Here is a 22,034-nt window from a genome sequence, read left to right on the forward strand (position 1 = left end):
CACCTAATTGGTCCTCTGATAATTTTAGAGACATAAATGGCTCTAGTGATTTGAGCGAAATGAAGCAGAATCATTTTTTTTTTTTTTTTTTTTAATCAAAAATGCCCTGCATAGGAGATTTTCAAGTGTTAGTCGCAAACAGGAAGTGTCAGCAACAGAGAGAGAGGTGGAGAGACTAAGGTGATCAAAACCACACAGACAAGATGGAAGATTTCAGTCATGATGGACGCTTCTGTATCAGTATATTAGTGACTGAGCGTCGTAATGCTCCCTTCATGTACCATCACATGCAGCTCTTACAGGGTTTGACAGCTGGCTCTCCATAGACGAAAAAAAAAAAAAAGGAAGAGAAACAGATTTAGCTTTATAGAGCCAATACAACCTATCATGTGCTTGATGGTGCATATTTTATGCCGTAGTTGTGTGTTTTGGTGACTGCAAAGAGTGACATTTCATACAGTGTGGGGTATTTTTGCTGCATTAATTGATAAAGTAGTCAGCTATTAAATTCATTGCCAACTCTTTCTCGCTGATTGATTAATCGGTTTGAGTGATTTAAATGTGAATGTTTTCTTGTTTCTTTACTCTTCGATACTGAGGATCTTGGGGTTGTGGACAAAAGGCATTTGAGGATGTCGCTTTGGGCTTCGGGAATGATGATTAACACTTTCACAATTTTCTGCTATTCAATCAATCACTTCATCAACTAAACACTCAAGAGAAATATATCAACAGATTAATTGACAACAAACATTGACATCAAAATAGTTGAAATCATTTATATAAATGTTTAGAAATGACCCTTTGTAAAACATCAGTCTGGAGATGTGACATTCAAATTGACTTATCAAAATATAAGCTGCGAATATATTTAATTTTTTAAAATCATTTGTGTTTTTCTTTGTTCTTCTTACTGCCTGACATCATTGATTAAATGATAATGCCCTCCATGGTTGGCCACTGAATGATTAACTGCACACGTAGTAAACATATTAAAACAAGCTTTTTAAAGATGCTTTGTGGCACAATTCTTCACACAAAATAATATCAAACAAAGCCAGCCCTGCCCCACAGTCCAAGGTGAACTTGAATGCTTCGACCAAACCAAACATTAGTATTCAAGTAGTTTCTTACTTTTTCTACTTTTGAAGTTTGCTGAAGTGAGCACATCCATCCATAAGCGGACACAGTCTGGATGGTAAACCCAACACATGGCTTGTTAGCACCTTGCATGCTACACACATCCTGCTGTCTGCCACCTTTACACAAAGCTAACCGAACAATCATGATGAGTTGTTTTCCTTACAAGACTGCACATTAAGATTTTTCACCTTTCTCTAGGTGCTGTTGTCGGAATAAAAAAAAAAAAAAAAAACATCACCAAAAGGTGCAAAAAGCCTAACACCACATGGACCACGTTGGCACTTTTGCTTATGAGTAATTTGTTTTGACACCACATCTATCGCTTTGCAGTAACCAAACTAATTTGAATTAAATTTGAAATTAGCTGCAGGTATGGTTTTGTCTTCACCTCTCACCAATTATCAATTGTGCAAATGTTTTCATTCATTAAATAAATTAATGCCCTTGTCTATGCGCCAGTGATTTCAGTCAATTTGACGGATTACAATGCTCACAAAACTTTGAAAAGAAATTGATAATGAACCAGAAAAGGACATCGACAGTGCTCAGAAAGTCAAGCAGATACTCTGAACACACATCAAGGCATTGCAGGGGATCAGGAGATCTGCGCCAACAAAAAGTTTGGATGGAAACTATAACAAATGAACGGATAAAACAAAGCTGGACCTCCTGTGAGAATATGGCATAAAGATGCTTTACATTTTATTTCCTTAACGGTTTATGTTGTGAGATGTATTAAGTAAATGGTAATATAACTTGAGATTCAGCTGTATGATCGGCAAAGCTGGCTGCGTGGAGCAGTCTTGGTTCCGGCCCATTTACACCACAGAGGCACGGCAAGGATGATTTGTTCTGTGTGAAAGGCTTGTTAAATCAACCCTCAAACTCAATAAACATTTTAGCAATGAGCCTGGCAAGAAGTGAGAAAGTGTAGTCTGATGGATCCTCTTAAAAACAAACTGGAAGGCATACAGTTGTAATATTTTGAAAGATGTTGGAATATGACCCGATATGAGTGAGAGTTATTATTTAATTTATACTGAAGTAAACACAAAAAAATCAGGTTTATGTGATATTTGTCCGGGTCTGTACTAAAAAAGGATGTTTTCTTGCATCTAGGGATTTGTAGGCCATCTGCAACAGATATTATGTTATATTACTATGGTAAAATTGAAAGGCAACAATAAGAAAATATATCAAATGTACCGAAAGTACTGTACTGCTTACACTTAATGGGCTGACTGATTATTGCCCTGGCTGTTCATTGGATCTCATAATAAGCATTTAATGATTAGCTTTTATGCAGCTTGCAATCTTAAAGTTTTTTTTTTTTTTTTTTTTAAATTAATGTAGTGGGTAAAAACGACAATATTTGCCTGCACATGTGCAAAGTAACAGTAAAGTACAAGTACCTCAACATTGCACTCCAATACAATGCTTGCCTGGATGTATTTAGGTACCTCACCTGTTTGTTTACCACAGAAAACAGGCCTACAGAACTCCTTTAAGTAATTCAGGGTGTCACGCAGCTACAAAACCCTTCACAGGATCTACAAACAATCCCAAATCACACAAAATAACAAGCTAGGCCCCAAAACAATTTATGCTAATGTGCATATAAGCAATTACCTCCATAGCGTCAGGAACTCCACCGGAAATTAGCGCATTAAAGCTAAAGTTACCAGGTAACAGGAGAGAGAGAGAGACAGACAGAGGGTTATTTCTACTCACAGTGTTCAGATGAAGGTGTTTCTTCTTGTGTTCAGGGAGACCACATGTTTAATATCCATGTTTGAGTTAGCTAACTGTCCACCCGGTGAGTTGCAGCTCAGTTTTCTGTAGTTTTTTTTTTTTTTTTTTTTTTTTTATCACCGGAAGTTCCTGATGTCCTGGCAACACGGAGCCCATTAACTGCTACACCTGTGGCACGGTTCTTCTTCGTGGTTGTTTCATCTCTTACCAGGTTGTGTTCAATGGCTGGCTCCGTTTCACATTTCTGTCACAGTTTCCTCGGCTCCAGTCACAGTTTCTCAGCGGGATGACAGTCGCCACATCTCGTCGATAATTTATTAATTAATTTAAGGTCGGCTCAGCATGATGTCTTCAACCGTCGGGTGTTATACCCTCCTCCATCACTAGCACAGGTGTGGCGCTGTTTTACCAAAATGATCCCTCTTTCTTTTTTTTTTTTTTCAGAAGAGTTTTCTTTGTTTTATACTATTTTAAATCTGACAAATACTCTCATTAAAAGAAGGAAAAAAATCATAAGAGCAACAACTGCCTGAAGCCTATATTTTTAAGATACATTTTTTAGATTTTTTTTTTTTTTTTTGAGAACAAAAACAATAATAGCCTGAGGTTTCTGTCTGGCAGGAAATTAGAATTCAATTTTGGACGTGAATCTGTAGCCGAACACGTCACCACAAGTATCAGAACAGACCGGTTTCAGTCTGCAAGGTAAAAAAACACGGGTCAGAATTCACTGGGTCATGTGATATCTTTGGAAAATTAAATAATAAACTTGCACATAGTAATAAAAGTAGAAAGTCACACAGGGTGGATGAGGACAGCAGGTTGGAGCATCTGTTGATAACTTTAAATTAAAATTTGGATCATGCTGTGTTTGTGAAATGACAATAGCCAAATGGTTAGAGGAAAAACATTCAGGGCCTGAGGGAGAGGTTGAAGACGAGCTAATTAAGCCGTGGCGCAGGAATACATATATTAACAGGAGAGACTACTCTGTCTGAGACGCTCTCTCAGACAATATTGGTGTTGATGTTAATACCACGAGCACAGGAGCTTTGGACCAGGAAAAAAATGGGGCTAGTTCTGATAACTTCAGAACTGATATTTGATGATTTTATAATGTTTTCAACAAAAAAATCAGTTTGACATGGCGATATAGTTTGATATCACATATTCAAAGCGCAGGACTACTGACTACTGCACTTCAGGAGCACTTTTTTTCTGTTGGAGAAAGGAGCTTCCCTTGGGAATTTCCAACTTTCAAGACCTTTTACGTGCACAAGAATCTTTATAAACCACTGAGGGAAAGGAAAAGAAAAAAGACTTATATGTCACAATCATCTTATCTTGAAAAAAAAAATACAATCCCTCTAATGAACTGTGAGCACCACAAGGCCCTTCATGAAGACATTACACTAAGAATAAAAGGTTAGTATAACTTAGCAACCATCCAGAAACTATTTTCTTCATTGGGTCTTACATGATTTCTCTGTACCATACATAGTGTAGACATTACAGTGAACAGAGCAAAGGTTCACGTCTTATAACTTATTCTGCAAGAGAAGTAACTTTCACATTTATTTCTCCACCATCCATGCATACAGACTGTCCCTGTTTGCCTTTGCTTTAGTAGCAGAGGCAAAGGGGGGCAAAGTAATTTGACAAACTGTAATAGGGGCACTGAAGGAAAACTGTGATGTCTGACTTGCAGAGGAGAGCCTTTTACGGTTGAGAACGTTGCCGCTAAGGATTCTGCAAGAGCATTATTACACAGAGGCATTCCTTTTCAGGAGTTTTGGTCGATTCATTCATTATCATCACTTAGTTTCATCTGGCACAGTGCTTTGTGTCAAATGAATGGTTTTGATCCTGCATTGGTTTGTAATGATTTTGTTTATATTTTTCATGCTGCAGGTGAGCGTAGTTATTCCCCCCTGTGACTCGAGCTGTGGTGTTCAATTAAAAACACAATAAACTGGTTACTTTGTTTACATTTTGAAATTATGAGACCACAAATAGACCTTGGGGAGGTGAATCTAATTACGTTTATGTCCAGATCTTCACTTCTCTTCAATTATGTATCATTCATGAAGGAAGTACCGTGTACCTGATGAAAATAATGCCTAGCTGCTGTGCTGTACTAATATAATACAAAAAAGTGTAAATGTTAGCTTATAAATGTTTGGCAAGTACATTTCTGTAAAACCACAGAAAAGTAACAACGTAACATTTCTTTGATGTGCAACTTTATGATTTATTTTAGTTGAATTAACTCAAAAACCACCTGGATAGGATTAGGAAAACATCATGGTTTGGCCTTAAAGACCTGTTTTGGTCACCGTGATCACATATGGAGATGGTTTCACCTCCTGTGAAAATAACTGGTTTTTCATCACCACAAAAACAGCTGGAAAAGTCTTGTTGACCTGTAATAATGACACAAGTGAAGTTTTCATTGTTTGCTGTTTGTGTTCGGTCTGTTTAAATATGTGGACATGTACGATATAATAGCGTTAACATGTGTTTTTGTGTTTGTGTTGTGCTTGCAGGTGTCTGGCTGGCTGGAATACCACCCCACTCCTTCTCCTCCTGAGCACATCCCATCCCAGGACGGCGCTTTGGTCTCACTTCCCCTCAGCATGGAGCCCACCAAAGTCCAGTCAGAGGGTGGCCTCAATGTCACCCTCACCATCCGCCTCCTCATGCATGGAAAAGTAAGCAGGCTCAGACTATCATACGGGTTGACGTGGGTCAGTTGTTTCTTTATTGAATGGGATCTTATTTATAACCTCTTTAAAGTCCAAGCTTATCTTCTCATGTTCAAGTCTGGGACAACCCCTCCTCCAGCCCCAAGACCTATTATCCATTTGCAGTTCAGTAGCCTCAGTACTTAAAGGGTCACTCCGCTAAGTTTATTAAGTCGATTCAGAGATGGTGTGAAAGCAGATGTACTGTATAATGTCCTCTGGCTCTTGAGGATCTCTGTCAAAACATCAAGATTATCACAGCTTGGACTTGGACCAACTGATTTGTACCCAATGATATAAGCTGGTGGCAATGAGCTTGAAACATGTTTGCCCCTCTCAGACAGGGAGGGCTTAATGAGAAATACTATTTGTAGTATCAGGGGAAACATATGGATGCATCTGTTTTTTGAAGTTTGACTCAGAGTAGAGAGTAAAAGTCAGAATATCTTGGCCTGTTATCTCTTAAGTTCCTTTTAAACTCACATCTGTGTAGATTAATCTCGGCTGCAGTCAGAATTAACTCAGAGTGATTGTACAATGGCAACAACCATCCATGAAATTGGTTTTACTAACAGATCCATACTCACATCAGAGACTCAAAAACTCAGAAACTCCACCAGCTGGCATTCACTTTTTTAATTCTAAAAACGCTCAACATGAAATATGAGAAATAGACAGCTTCATCTTCCATGCCTCTCTTTTTCTCCCACCCCTACCACAGCAGCATGTTCATGTTCCATCTGGGAATGAAACGTGACTGTTAGGACTGAAAACGCTGAACTCTGGCTTTCAGCTCTGCTTGTAAACATACATGTAGGAACCAAATTGATCCAGATTGAAATGGTGACTCTGCTCTTCAATCGATTGTCGTTTCTCTGCAAACATCTCGCTGGTTGGACGCAGGCCGACCGCTGTCCTTCATCAGCCAACGCCCTGTCAGGGTCTCCGCACCACCTTGACATCAGACCGAATCTCTGGAATCAAAATGGTCGATTAAGCCTTACACGTTGAAACTCTCAGTGTGTCTTGTTGGCCCCGTTGACAGGTTTCCCCGTTTCCCAGGACACAACATGTAACTAAATCATGGGCACTTCTGTGGATGATGTTCTCCCTCCCCTCCTCTCCCCTTTGCTCTGTAACTGGTGCTCAGAGTTGGTGTGTGCGTGTTGGCCCACTTGAGTAAAATGACTCATGCTTGGTTAACGTGACCTTTGCTGCCCTCTCCATGCCGCAGTGAGGCGTCCACAACTTATGGTCTGTGTTAATGGCATGCAACTGGATTCACTTCAGCTCTGTGAAGTTTGTCAAACATTGTCTCTGACTGAAGTAGAATCAAGGATATGTAAAAGTAACTTTGTGATAAGACCCACTGGGCTGAGCATGTTGGTGGGCTGTGCGCTACAAAGACCAGAGCCAAAAACTTTCTCCTCGATTTGTGTGCCAAGCAGTCTGCAGCCACCCAAAAAAACTCACATGGCTGCTCATGCAGGAGCTCCAGACACCAGTGACCCAGTGATAGTTTCAATAACCCTGCAGCCAGACAGGCCCAGTCAGACCCCAGAGTCTGCCAGAAGATGTATGACCGCAGCAGGGGGACTTTGGCAGCATGACCCAAGTCTGGCTCTGCTGCCCACAGCAGAACAGAGGGGCTTTCCCTTCGGTGTTGGAGAGCTTTGTCATCGTGGTCTTTCAGGTTCTGGTACACCACCTGTTCAGGGGCTGTCATCCAGGTCATCTCAGAGACTTTACAGTCCATCCATATGCTGCTGACAGTAGGGTATGTCCTGAGTGCCCCTGCTCTGGACTGGTTAGCAGGAATGTGTTGATCCTTTAGTTTTCAAGTTGTTTTCTCAGATTTTAGCGAGTTTCCCTAAGTTTTTAAAGCATTACATCAGCAGTCAAAATGTGCGTCTGATTGGCCTAATTGTAATTAAGTCTTTCAGTGTTGATCTGTCAGATGTGAGTGATGCCTCATTGTTTAAAAAGATGAAATAACCCTTGTAATAAAGCTGCTGAATGCACGCAAAGAGACGTGTCGTGTGTGAGTGATGGGCTTACACAGTCGCTTGCCATAATACAATAAAATAAATCACGGCTGATTAAATAGAGCAGAGAATGTGATAGGGAAATTAATAGTTTGTAGTAAATGACAAAAGGTATTGACGGAAATGCTTAACTGGAGTAAAAGTATCAATTATATCGTCAAAATGTAGTGAAGTGAAAGTTAGAGTGAAAAGAAAGAGAAAATGATTTGAGAGCAACAACATATTGTTTCACTGTATGACCCCGTTCAATGCTTGACAGATATAAATAAATACCAAGGGAAGAACCTGACACTGTGCAGACACTGGCCTGCAGCTCTAACGTCACAAAGGACGTAAACCTCGCCGTCACCGAGGAGAGGTCAGGGAGTGTTGACGCTTGCAGCCAGCGCTGCCCCCCTGGCCTCTCCCCAGTGTGACACGCCAAACGAATGAAGAGTGATTATGACACCTCCACTCCTCTGCATTGAGCATTGTACCGCGTCCAGCAAAAAACAACAAGAGGCAGTTTTAGCATTGTTGAAATAATCTTTAACGAAGCATTTAATAAACATGTTTTCACATTTATTTGTTTATCTGTTGCAGGAGGTGGGAAGTATTATTGGAAAGGTATGTTATTTTCATTAAATCACACATGGATGAACTTGGAAAAAAAAAATTACAATGAACTATGTACTGAATTCTAATTATTTTTTTGAATTTTCATAAAACTTTACTTTTTTTACAGAAAGGGGAAACAGTAAAAAAGATGCGAGAAGAGGTGCGTATCAAACTAAAACAAAAGCACAATTTAAAGGTGCACTACGTAAGAATTTCAGTTGAAAACATAAAAAAATGTAATTGAAATTCCCAAGAGACCGTGAAGAACAGTTCTGTTAGCAGTTAGCATGCTAACCAGTTAGCCCCAACCCATCCTGGTCCAAAGCTCCTGTGCCAGCAGTATAAACACTGACACACATGCAGTTCCCTGACTTCTAGCTGCAGCTAACTGAGCTAACCAGCTAACGACAGCTACAGTCAGCAACAGTTAGCGATGAATCTAGTGATATGCTGCCTCTTATTTGAGGAGTTGGTCTATTTTTACACATTGCACCTTAAAGTATTCAAATAATACTAACATGTACAGTTCTCCCATGCATGTCACAACTCAAATCACTACCAACTTTGAAAATCACTTGAAATGCCATGTAATGCTTTATATCGTCTTCACTTTATTAAAGGTGAATAGATTACTATATTGATTATGTACAGCCCAGTCGTTACCATACAATGTTGTTTCTGCAAACCACAGATGTATTACATTTGTACGTATCTTATGCATCATATCTACATTTCTACAATACATACATGACAGGACATTCAGACTTTCTCATGTCAGGTCACAAACATGTTTTGTGCGCATGCTGTGACACGTACTGTACAACTATATATATGGCATGTGTGACACAGACATATGTGAATAAATCAGTGGTTTGCAGCAACGTTAACTACCAACATTTTATTCATGCGACTGTGCTGTGTTACAACATGAACTGTACAGACAAAAAGACAATGCCAGCATTTATGGTTGTGGTTTGAGTTTGCTGTGTATGTGTTGTTTTTTCCAGAGCGGAGCACGGATCAATATCTCCGAGGGCAACTGTCCCGAGAGGATCGTCACCATCACTGGACCAACAGACACCATCTTCAAGGCTTTCGCCATGATTGCCTACAAATTCGAGGAGGTATGATTAGATGGTGGGATGGGTAGCAACAGAGCTTTTTTTTTCTTCTTTTTTTAACCAAACATTTCGCAGCTCACTGAACATAGAGTCCATTGGGATGTTCTGGTCCATTTGCCCTTTTCATGTTCACACAAAGCACCTGTCACATGTTGTTCTATTTTTTAATGCATTGTTTTTTTAGACTACTGAATACGGGCGATAAAGATATCGTATGTTCTCAATCGAGATAGCATTCAAACTAAGACTCTTCCAATATATACACAGTATATGTACACAAGGCACACAATCCTTCGTTGTGGTAGATATTTATATCTCGTGGCTCCGATGGGTGATCTCAGCTGGTCTCCTCTCTGCTATCTCTTCCTCTGATCCCGTCTTTGATGTCACTCATCTAATTGATATACTCAAGCACTGTGACTGGAACCTACAGTGTAAGAGGACACCCGCTGCTGTCACTGAGGACAAAGAGTCGTCCTCACTCCCCACACAGAAAGAGATTAAAAAGAATGATTGAAACATATGTATCTCTGCAGCGCTACTGCACTAACTTTTATGTTTTAAACTGATTTATATGGATAGCTGTTGCTAGAAGAATTTGAGAAAATATTATGACTCTGGAGTGAGATAAATGTTCTTTGTTTTCTAGGACATAATCAACTCCATGAGCAACAGCCCAGCAACCAGCAAGCCTCCCGTCACCTTAAGGCTCGTAGTGCCAGCCAGCCAGTGTGGCTCCCTCATAGGAAAAGGAGGCTCCAAAATCAAAGAAATGAGAGAGGTATGATATTTATTTTTCATGATTTGCTAAAAAAAAAAATTACCACATAGGTGTGGATTCAGTCACATTCTTAGAACAGGTCAAATGAAAGAAAATGCAAAGCAACAAAACTGATTTGTGTCCTTTCACAAGTTTATATTCTAGAGTTACGAAAATAGATTCATTGTTTAATTGTTGTTTTTTACTTCCCCAATTATCTTTCACTTCTGTTTTCAGGACATTCCACTCAGCTAAAGGGCGGCACATTGAACTTTTTTACAATTATTGTTATCAAAGCAGAGTAGCCAATGACGTTCGGCTGTAGCAAAGCCTCAGTGCTGGTGATCGGGGTCCGCCTTCAGGTCGAGATCCAGATGAAGTCTGGAAGTTAATTAAAACTGCAGCAGAAGATGTATATGTTAGAAGAAGTTGCTGTAGTTGCTGTAGTTCTAAAAGCAGCTGGACCTTTATATGCAGCGTGGCACATGCCATAGCCGAGGGCAAGACAGCAGCATTACATCAAAGAAGAGGCCAAGCTCGACATCTTATTTATCGTGCTCCTCTTTCAAATGTTGATACAGGGGCAGAGTACAAACTCCATTTATACAGCATGCACCAGGTGGGACCGGTTGATAAAGGATGATTGGCAGAACAAGTGAAAATACATTTTAGTGTGCTGCCCCTACAGACGTGAGTGCATGTTGAAACCCCTTCAGAGCGCTGCACTGCCTGTGTGACACACAACTGAATCTTGTCAATATTGTCAAGTCCCTCAAAGTCCCTTACTCTACTCCAGTCCACAGGGGCCCAGGTTCAGGTGGCAGGGGACATGCTGCCCAACTCCACAGAACGTGCAGTGACAATCTCTGGGACCCCAGAAGCCATCATCCAGTGTGTGAAACAAATCTGTGTGGTCATGCTGGAGGTAGAGTATGTTGAGAGTGAATTCTTTTTCTTTTTGTTATGTTATTGTGGAACTTAAGAAAGCCAGTGTTGAATAGTTTGAGGGTATTCTAGCTGGAAACCAATTCAAAAAGACTATAAATAGTTGCATTCACTGCTTTTGGTGGTGAAACACACATTCTGGATTGTGGAGAAAAAAGACAGGTGACTGTTGATTCTCATTCCCACATCATCAAACACCAGTTTGAATTTCAGGCCAGGGACCCAGAACTAAGACTCAACAATAAGAATATCTTTATCAGAAATCACCTTCATTACCTTTGATTTTTGAACAGGACTTTTTATTTACTATTATTATTACTATTTATTTGCTTTGTTTCCATCAAATCAACCACTTGCATTATCAAGGATAGTTTCTGTCTACAGTATGTACTTTACACGTTTAAGTGAGGAACTCAGGCATTTATAGTCTAAAAAATAATGATTAAACTCATCTCATTACAGTCTAATTGAGACGATTAGTAATCTTGGCCACTATAGTGTATGACTATCCAGCTGAACTGTCAGGAAGCTGAGCTGCCAAAGCCTGTTTATGCAACTTGAGGAACACCCTTCCTGTTTCTTCTTGCTATTGAATTTAAAGTGCACACCTAAGTGGATACTCCTTCCTCCACAGCGCAGCAGCTACTTAGGAAATCTGATTAAGCCCTCTCCACTGTCTTGAGCAGCCTTGCCGCTGCGACACAGCATGAATCAATAACTGTGTCATTATAGTAAGTTTGCAATCTGGACCTGTCCTGCCTTCTCATCGAAGCCACCTCGCCGCTGTCTCAGAAGAAAAGAAAGAATAAAGACCTGTTTTTTATTCTGTGATCATCAGGTTTCGTTCTTGTTTTCATGAACAGTATACTTTAGGCTATACTGGTTAATTATAAATTGAAACATTTCTTATGGTAAGAATATAGAGTTACCTTGACACTATAATGCCACAGAGAGGTGTCAGCTGCTACCTTCAGAAAGGTGATTACCTTGGAATATGAATACATATTACATAAAAAGTGAATGAATGAACATTTTTCTTAACTTACCAAAGGAACGGCTGAATAATCATGGTGCTACACATGTATTTTAAATAACACAGAGTGATTCACCAAATAGGAGAAGATTTGAGTACTAGAATTATCATAAAGAAATATATCAACATTTAGGATTTAATGTTTATTAGCTTTCTTGTAACATCAGAGTAACATGAGATGATCGATACCATTTTCATACCCCTTCATCAAATTGGAAGCAGACTTTAATGAACAAACACTACCGCCCCTCCCCCTCTCACCATTTCCAAGCGTTATTATTGCAACTAACAACTTTCACATAAATGACTGGATCACTCTCCATTCTCCTCAGAGTGGCAACAACCAACAACACAGGACAAAACATGAGTTTATTCTGTCATTTAGTCTATAATTGAAACATTAAATCAGATAGAAGTGGTGCCAGCTGGAGCCCCGTAGCAGACAGAATTGCACAGTGTTTTTTTTTTTTTTCACGACATTTATAGGGAAGCAATCGAACCACTAATGATGTCATTATTCTATAGCCATTACATTGTGCAATCAACATTAACCTCATGATACGTACAAGCAAAAAAAAAGGAATTATGCTGCTGGTTAGCTTAGCATAAAGACTCATAACCAGAGAAAAAAGCTAGCCTGGCGCTCTCTAGAGGTATGAAAATCTGCCTGTTAGCACCTCTTAAGTTCTGAAGTCACGGCCTCCAGACATCCAGCAATAAATCACAAACTTAAAGCTCCTGTTGGTCAGATAGTAATACTGACACTTTGCAATCATAGGTCAGGTCAATTACCATCCCAAAATCAATTACCTTACTAACAGGAGCTTTAAGCTAAGCTACTATATTTGGTATACACATGTGAAGGTGGTATTGATCTTCTTATCCAACTCCAGGCAATAAGCATATTTCTCTAAATGTTCTTCTTTAGACAGGGAACAGTGAGCTAAACTTAAATTAGTAAGAATGTGCTGACTCTGCTTCTCCTCTGTCTTCCTTCTCTCTTAGTCACCACCAAAAGGTGCCACCATCCCTTATCGCCCAAAGCCCGCCTCCACCCCAGTCATTTTTTCTGGTGGCCAGGTAAGAGCTGAGCTAGCGTTAGCTTGTTAGTTTGTGCCTAAAGCCGACCTTAGACTTTTACTGCAGCATCAGCCACTGCCTGTTTCTGCAGGCCTTTTATACTTTCATATCCACACTCAGAATACCACCACCACAACATTTTTTTTTACAAATGAGGCTGTCCTCATTAGCAAAATTACAGCATCAACTGTTTGTTCAAACACTAGGGTGAGTTGTGTTTACTTTTTCCTGATGCGCGACCTCTTGCAGTCGTGCAAACATGACTGTCCACTCACTTGGAAAGTACTGTGACACTATTGATCTGCAGAAACACTGGACGGTCTTAAGTGGATCTGTGTGCAAAACATGTGGGCATACAGGAAAGTGAGGGAGGGAGGGTGAGATATAAGTAGCATCATAATGATTGCTTCAACAGTGACATTAGTGTCAGCAGGAATGCACAGCAAGTAGGCTGCTAATGTCCATCCAGCCAATGCATATGTGGGCTAAAAGCTGTTGGACACATTTGAAAAGAAGTTGAGGAACAAAAGAGATAGAACAGAGACACACAGCAGATAACGACTCTGATTCGGAGGCTTTTGTCCTGAAGTTGTGCCCAGTGGAGGCTAAATGGAACGTATGCAAGACACAATTGAAGCCTTTGGACAACATAATCCATGAGCCCGCACACAAGGTTTCACAAAGTAAATAATATCTTTGTGAAGATTATTGGGTTCTGTGTTGTTTAGACAGTGATCATTGTGTTGATTTACTGTCATGGTTATTTTTAAAACTTGATGGCATCACTTTGGTTTGCTTTGCATTGTGCAAATGTTTTTTGTGTCCACTGAGCTGAAATCTGAAAGTAAGATCCTAAAAGGAAGAATTGTGGAACAGCTCTTCCTGCTGCTGTTCTTGAGACAGCTGGCGGCAAACTAGTTACTGGGAACATTATGAAATATTTGCACTCCGTGACCGAACAATTCTGGGGCAGCTGTGGCTCAAGAGTTAGAGCGGGTCATCTACCTTCCATCCAAGAGTTGGTTGCTCAGTCCTCACCTCCTTCTGCCCACATGTCAAAGTCTCTTGCTTTCTCCAGCCAATGAGGACGCAAAAAACTACACATACCCTTATTGCTGTTCCCAAGATCGGATAAATAGGATGGAGGATTGCATCAGGCAGGGCATCCAGTGTAAAACATTTATGCCAACTCAGATATGCAGATTGATCAAATTGGATTTCCAAGGGCGAGGCCGAGTTTGACAGTGTTATGGAAACAGATGATCCGCTGTGGCAACCCCTAATGTAGAGCAGCTGAAAGAACGGGAGTGCACATATCAATTCTGTTTTTGAGTCTGGTGCATTATTTGATATCAGCCATTATCCTGTTCTTTATCTTGACGCTCATAGAAGTGATTTGTTTTCCATTTAGTTATCTATCTACTTGGCTTCCACTGAAGATGATTTGTTGTTTTTTGGGGGGTGATTTTTTCCCCTTGTATCAACTCAATTGCCAGAAAAAACTCTGCAAAATCACAGATAACTTCAAGATGTTCTATTCTTTATGTTGTATCTTTACGTTTGTTTGGGTAAAATTTTCTAGTTTTGTCTTGTCACAATGCTGTGCCTGTGCTGACACTTGGTTCTGGATAGAAAAACATCATGTTTTGGCTTAAGATAGCTCTTTCGCTCGCCACAAATACGACTCATTCTTTGTTGGCAGAAACGTGGCTGGAAACGCTTTCGACTTCCTGTAAAATATATATAAACTCCACCTCCACCTCCTAGTATGAAAGTCAGTTAATACACATGTAAACATGTTGTGAACATGACATTACACATTTTTTTTTACAAATGTCAGTGTGGTACGTAGCCTTTGCTGCATCAAACTTGGATGTATCAGTGGTTTGCAGAAACATTAAATCCTGGCTAAGCTGCTTATATTGCCAATGAGATGTAAATCTTCTATTTGTCATGTTTCTCATCTTTCCAGGCCTACACAATTCAGGGACAATACGCCATACCGCACCCAGATGTGAGTTCTTAGTTTCTTTCTAATTAAATCAAGAATGCTACCTGTTTCTGAATCATATATTATCAAAAAGAGTGGCAGACATTTGATTACATATGGACACACCAGCTCTGTGAAGTTATTTTGAGGCAAGTCATCAGTCACAACTTCCACATTCTGCCCTTGTGGTTTGAAGGTGGACTACAGTCCAACCACTGCAAAGAACTTTCACCAGATCTGGATGATAACAAAACAGTGATTGCTGTTGATAATGATAAAGGCAAAGGGAGTAATAACAGTTCTGATGTAGACACCCTATTAATTCTAGTGAACTCTATAGTCTCCATTAATAATCTGCCTTCATCTGTCCTTGTCGTAAGAGCATCTGAAGAGCTACCTTGTGTCAGATCCACTAATTCAAAGTTGGGCAGTGATTGATGCCACTGGAGGTGGTGGTTGACGGTACAATCACTCAAATACAGGCTTGACACCCTCTTCCACCCTCATTAAAACTCCTCTTAAAAGGGAAAGAAGGCTTGAAAGCATCCGTCTTCCCCCGCTCCCGATGGAAATGATCCACAGCAGGGGATGGACATCCTGCGACCATGTCGAGGGGGGAGAGCGGCTGCTCTGACAAGCATGTAAAACCAAAGGTTTTCTGGTTCTGAGTCATAAGTGGCAACTAGAAGGACACATGGTAATTGAGGGGGCAAATGGAAATTACATTTTTCCATGTATTCAGTCAATGCGCTCACAAGCAGAGTTGTTTGCATCTCCCTTTTTGCAAATTGGAGGAAAAATACTTTGGAGTATGTGAAAATGACAAGAAAAATAGGTCAAACAAGAAATAGTATCAAATGACGGAACAATTTACAACTCCATGACAGACAATCATCCTCTCTCAGTATCTCTTTTTCTCTTACTTTTTTGTCCTCCACCACCCTGTGTCATGGCCTCCTTCTCCTCACTGTTTCTTCACTCTAGTTTTGGTTGACTTCATTTCTCGGTGTGACCTGTGTACCAGTAACCTCTTAGTTCTACTTTCCCTCCTAACCCTTCAGCAGTTGACCAAGCTCCACCAGTTGGCTATGCAGCAAACCCCCTTTACCCCTCTCGGACAGACCACCCCTGCTTTCCCTGGTACGTACCCACGAGGCCCTTTAGAAAGTTCCTTCTCTTTGCATCCAGAGAAACATTTTTTTTCTCTTTCCCTACCTTCCACCTTATCTATCTTTTTGGCACAGCATGACTCGGCCCCTGTGGTTTCTCTCCTTCTTTGATTTCCTCATGTATATATTTTTCTCTTGGCTCTGTCTGATATTATGCCAGTGAAAGGCAAAAAAAAAAAAAAAAAAGTCACAGGGCTTGAGTTTAAAATTATGTATTCAAAATAGCATTATCACTTGGCAACAGGATACATCCATTCTCTAACACATTTTTAGGTTGATTTTACTTTCCAAGAAAGTTGAAAAGCTCCAATGGAACAGGTTGGCCACATTGTTTCTTGTAATAACAAACTGAATCTACCACAGCCTCTGAATTGAACCGTTTCACGTGGACCTGAAGATCTTGTGAATAACACAGTAATGTTTTTGACTATTTTTTTCCAACAATTTCATCTTAAAGGATCTGTCAGTTACCATCACACATGAGGAATGATTTATCAACTCAACGCAGGTTCTCAAAAGATGTGCATTAGTTTGTTCACATCATATCGAATCAGACACGCATCATTTAGCAGGGAAAACAGTATACGCTACAGTAAAATGTTCTATTGGGCAAAAGGATAAGCTGAAATGTTTAATTTAAATTTGATATTTTGGGAAATGCACAGTCACTTGTTGACAAGCGTTTGATGAGGACATCAATTCCACTCCAATGGCAGTTAGCTTAGCTTAACAAAAAGAAAGAAGCTGTCCAACTAGCTGTAAAATCTGCCTATTGAGAGTTAGCTGAGACATTGATTCAAATTCCTTAGGTAAACAAAGACTGGAAACAATTGGAAAACTATCCAAGCAAGCTGTAAATGAGGGTCAGCTGAGTAGGTTGTACCCCCGTCCAATGCAAGTTATCTTACCTTAACAAAGAGACTGGAAATGGTAAGAAGATAACTATAACCATACCAAGAGTTAGCTCAGTGGATTAATAGCCTACCGCTTTAATGCTAGTTATCTTAGCTAAACAACGAGCTAGCTTTTCTGGCCGGCTTTAACATCTGCACACCAAGAGTTTGCTGACTAGATTGTTAGCTATCGCTTTAGCACAATAAGAAGACTGGAAACAACAGGAAAATAACTATCGTTGGTAGCTATAAAATATGCATACCCAGAGTAAGCTGAATGGATCAATAGCCAATAGCCTTAGAGCTTGCCCGGCTAACTTTGTCCAGCTGATTATAGTCCATGTGCTAAGGTAGGTGCTAAGTAAGGCAATAGTCTGCTGGCTTTACCTTTAAATCGGATTATGATGAGAGTTTTTATACATAGCCAAAAAGCTTAAATATTCCTTCAAAAGGTTTCAGCGCTGTTCAAGTGATCATTAAAAGTCAAATTACCTGTTTTATCCCATTGCTCCCCAATTCAGGTTTGGATGCCAGCCCACCAGCCAGCACCCATGAACTCACCATTCCTAATGATGTGAGTAATGCTTTCCAGAGACGGCTGACTGAGTGATATATGTCTCTCTCTCTCTATATATATATATATATATATTTATATATAGTTGTGCAAGAAAAAGCAAAGATAGCTTATGTCATAGTGTACCTAAACTTAAGTCATAGATCACACTGATCTAATTAACTGAAATTGAGAACAGATGGCAGCTTTAATTGTTAATTAACTGATAAGGTAAACTGAGTAAACTGAAGAAAAATCATGTTCTTTCAAATGAACCAATGTTTTAAGAATACATGATTTGACATCATCACCAACAATGATCTCACTGTTGAAGTTAAAGTCTCACTGTCGGCACAGCAGAACACCCCCAATGAGCTGATCTATTGAGCATGCTATCATTAATCAAACTTAATTTCCTGAATAATGGAATTTAATTAAAAATGAGTCCATTTCATAACCCATTACACTTCCTGTTTGACGTCAAAGGTGTGAAATAAATGTAAATGTATTAAAACAACACAGAGTGGTTCTGTGCTACAGGTTCAGACTTCTGCTTTTATTCCAGCTAATAGGTTGTATTATTGGACGCCAGGGAACCAAAATAAATGAGATACGACAGATGTCTGGGGCGCAGATCAAAATTGCCAACGCCATGGAAGGCTCGTCAGAGCGCCAGATCACTATCACAGGGACCCCTGCAAACATCAGCCTGGCCCAGTATCTCATCAATGCCAGGTAACCTTTTAACTCTTAACAGCTGGGCTCCGGCACAATCTACAGGATAAAAGCAACACCTGACTCACCATGCATGTAGGAAAAGATCTTGAGGAAATATATCTTTTGCTTGTTTAGTTCTGACATTGACGACACCGTTACTTTTGATGAGTTGCTGGAAAATGCTTGATATTTGTCAGGGTTTGACAGGAGGGAGATAAGGCCATGAATAATGTGGCTATTCATGGTATGTTCTCAGTTGTTCCTTTCTACTTTTGTCCCTTATTTCCATCCAAGTGTAGACATTAAAATGCATTAAGTTTCAGCCAGTACACTCTTTGCAAGTAAGTGGCTTGCGGGAGCGATGCCAACTCCTGATACAAGTAAGATGTGTCTCTGAAAAGAACCTGCAAATTAGTAAATTGGATGATGAGTAAATGAACCATCAAATATTCAATGCCTACCTCTGTTTGGAAAATTATTGGCCAAATTCATTTAACAGCACAGAAAGGTATACGGCTTAAGAAGCCTAATATAGCTGATATAACTGAGATTTAACACTGGTGTATTTGCACTTAAGTGATTTATGTGATGGAATTAAAAGGAGCTTACTCCAAGACAAAATCTGTTTAGCCCAGAGACTAAATAAACAGCAGCTGGATGGTCCGATACTGTACAAACCAGTAAAGAAGTGAGGAACACGTTTTTCATTTGAATTTTCCTGCCATGCTCCACTCCCCCTGTCTCTGTTTCCCCTCTCTCCACTGAAACCTCTAATTCATTATCAACAGAGAAAATAAATGTATTTTTCCACAACTCTGAGAGAACTGAACCTCACTGATGTCCACAGGCCACCTGCACCTCAAAGCCAAATGTTATCAGCGTTAGAGCAGGAGAACCCACATACTCCACAAACAGGACTTTATGTCTCCAACTTCTTAAGGGGATTTCTGACAGCAGTCCGCTGAGAAACTAATGGCTATTGCTTTCCCACAACTCCGATGGCAGGTTCAGGGACGTGGCTGCCATGTGGAATGACCCCTCATCCATGACTACATCCTGAAGTCACCCCAAATCTGGTTCTGTTTGCAGAAGCTAACATCAAAACCACCGCTTCACAATTAACCTCAATGTGTTAACCCATGGGACTTCCCTTAGATCCCCGCCCTCCCCCGGTTTTGCGTAACACTGAAGCATTAGCCTGTGGGACACTTATAGTAACAGTCGGACTAATCAAATCTGGGATTTGTTTTTAATTGTATGTAGCCAGTGTATCATTAATGCAACCATTTGACATTTTGGGGAATATCTTATTCCATTTATATCTTCAGTAAGATAAGATGATTTATAACACTCTCTTCTCTGTCAGTTGAATTAAGATGGTTAGCTTAGCTTAGGCTAGAAACAAGCTATGCCAGTTGAATTTTATTTTGAAGAAGGCTGGACACAGGACATGCAATGTGAGATTAGCATTGTTCATCAGAGTCTCCAGAGCAACAACTGTTACCTTCCATGTTTCTTATTGACAATGGGTACTTTTAATATGTGGAGTAATAGAACCAGGACTTGTTTAGATGAAAACTGCAGGTACCAGGCTGCACACCAACTTCTCAGTAAGGTAACTACTTTTCCCTCGTTCACATTATCAGGTTAACTAATGTCACTGGGTTTAAATCCACACATCCTCTGCCATCCATCGTCTTGTCAGTGAACTGTCCTCACCTTTGTCACGCCACAAGTTGAATGTGACTCACATGGCAAGCCTACTCGGCACACTTTACTACATTCAGAGAGAGCTAGGACAGCTGATTCCCCCTGTTTCCAGTCTTCATGCTATGCTTAGCTGAGCGACATGTAAATATCTCCTAGAATTAAGATCATTATGAGAGAGTGGTACTGAGCTTCCTATCTTACTTTCAACAAGAAGGTGAATATGTCTACTCCCCGAAATGTCAAACTATTCCTCTAAGTATTTATTTAGCATGCCTCAATCCAAGAATAATATTGTATTTTTTTGTTTTTGTTTCATAGACTATTAGATAAATTTGCCTATTAAGTCCTATTGTGTCATTGTCTGGAAAGAGTAAAATGAATAAAAAAATGTAAAACGTACAAAAAATCTAAGAAAAAAGAACACGACTGCCGCTTGAGCAATGCTGTTGGAAAGAAGAGTGATGTGATGCCTCTGTCAGGGAATATTTTCATGATACCGCCATTGTTTTCTGCCCACTGCATGGCTTCATGAGGGGGTCTGTAGGCTACCGCATGATTACGTTACCATATTTTTTAGAAGTTAAGATGTTTTATGTGAAAGGGTACAATGAAAATATGGTATCAGATTTGCACATATATATATATATATATATTTAAAAAAAAAAAAAATAGGTGCCAGGAAAAATAATCGAGCACAAGGACAGCCTTTACAGCTCACAGGTATTGAGTACACTTCTATATTGTACTCACCATGATATTTTTTTCTTGCACACATCACCATGCTGACACTCTTTTCTGCCCTCTCCACAACATCAGGCTCGCTGGGCAACTCATAAAGGCCCTAAACAAACAGTAATACTCAGGGGGTAATACGTGGCGCCCACCTGGTCCCGTGCATGCCTGCTTTCGGCGGCGAGTCTATGTTTTGTTAACCTGACCGTAATGCTTGTCTGCCTCGCACGGGGCACCAAGACAATTCAAACAAAGTCAGCATTTACACAACAGAGCCTTGACAATTACCCAAGGGCATCTCGACCTGATGACTTAACGCTGCGTTCACATGGATTCAGGCAGACAGCAGACGGACAATGCCCTGTGGTCAGAGGGCAAAATGAAACTTGCATGATCGTAAGTTGCTATATTGATATCCTCCGTCTTGACCATTCACCACTTTTGTCCTTGCGTGAGGGAGTGATGAAACATCTGGCTCCAATTTGATGGTTGAATATTAAAATAATATTTTAACTTTGGCCTAAAAATGTACACTCAAAAAAAGCAAACTGGGGGTCTGCTACCTTAACCTAAATCCAGTATGTAACTTATATTATATAAAATCATGTTTTAGAGTTGAACATTTCTAAATTATGTAGTTTTAACAAAAGATACAACAATTTAAATTTACTAGACTGATTTATGTTAACACAACATAATTCTAATGGATTAAGACTGCAAATCACTTCTGTTTACAACTCCGGAGCATGTGTGGCAGTAATGAGCAAATTCCTAATCAGTAGTGCCCCTCTTTAATCATGGTCAAAGGTGTGTCCCTGGCGGGCAAAGAGGAGCAGACATTTTGAGAAGAGACAGCACATGTGGAAGAAGGTAAGCTTAATCCTTTATCTTCAATTGAAAAGAAGGTAATAAAAGTTCAGAATTGTTATCGACAGTTAGTTATGGCCGCCTTTTGCATTTTGAATGACTTTTTTTTGTTCTGCGTGTTTTATTGTAGTGCATGTCCGACTGTCGCCATGTGCAAGCTTGCAAACTAAGGTTAACAGGTTG

General features: G+C 39.9%; 1 protein-coding gene and 1 long non-coding RNA gene across 11 annotated transcripts in view; one reads left to right on the forward strand and one right to left on the reverse strand.

Annotated features, from left to right (window-relative positions):
• LOC119025539 overlaps window positions 1–3,002 on the reverse strand; it is a 68,652-nt gene extending 65,650 nt beyond the window's left edge. Inside the window, exon 1 of one of the 2 annotated variants that reach the window (XR_005076843.1) lies at window positions 2,875–3,002. This is a non-coding gene — a long non-coding RNA (uncharacterized LOC119025539). The remainder of the gene's footprint in view (window positions 1–2,874) is intronic. The other variant, XR_005076844.1, reaches the window with a different exon arrangement.
• pcbp3 (poly(rC) binding protein 3) overlaps window positions 1–22,034 on the forward strand; it is a 78,279-nt gene that overhangs the window by 44,853 nt on the left and 11,392 nt on the right. For 3 of the 9 annotated variants that reach the window (XM_037109181.1, XM_037109182.1, XM_037109183.1), the window contains exon 1: window positions 19,616–21,854. Coding sequence is in view for 6 of the 9 variants with exons in the window: in XM_037109184.1 (XP_036965079.1) it covers window positions 5,532–5,606; window positions 8,267–8,290; window positions 8,409–8,441; window positions 9,289–9,405; window positions 10,052–10,183; window positions 10,959–11,087; window positions 13,146–13,220; window positions 15,193–15,234; window positions 16,272–16,350; window positions 17,794–17,846; window positions 18,391–18,560; window positions 19,548–19,602 (984 nt within the window). In the remaining 3 variants the exon portion in view is untranslated. Of the gene's footprint in view, window positions 1–3,208; window positions 3,288–5,441; window positions 5,607–8,266; window positions 8,291–8,408; window positions 8,442–9,288; window positions 9,406–10,051; window positions 10,184–10,958; window positions 11,088–13,145; window positions 13,221–15,192; window positions 15,235–16,271; window positions 16,351–17,793; window positions 17,847–18,390; window positions 18,565–19,547; window positions 21,855–22,034 lie in introns of those variants that run through there. The other 6 variants (XM_037109184.1, XM_037109185.1, XM_037109186.1 and 3 more) reach the window with 5 other exon arrangements.

Source organism: Acanthopagrus latus, chromosome 9, assembly GCF_904848185.1.
Source record: "Acanthopagrus latus isolate v.2019 chromosome 9, fAcaLat1.1, whole genome shotgun sequence".
NCBI lineage: Eukaryota > Metazoa > Chordata > Actinopteri > Spariformes > Sparidae > Acanthopagrus > Acanthopagrus latus.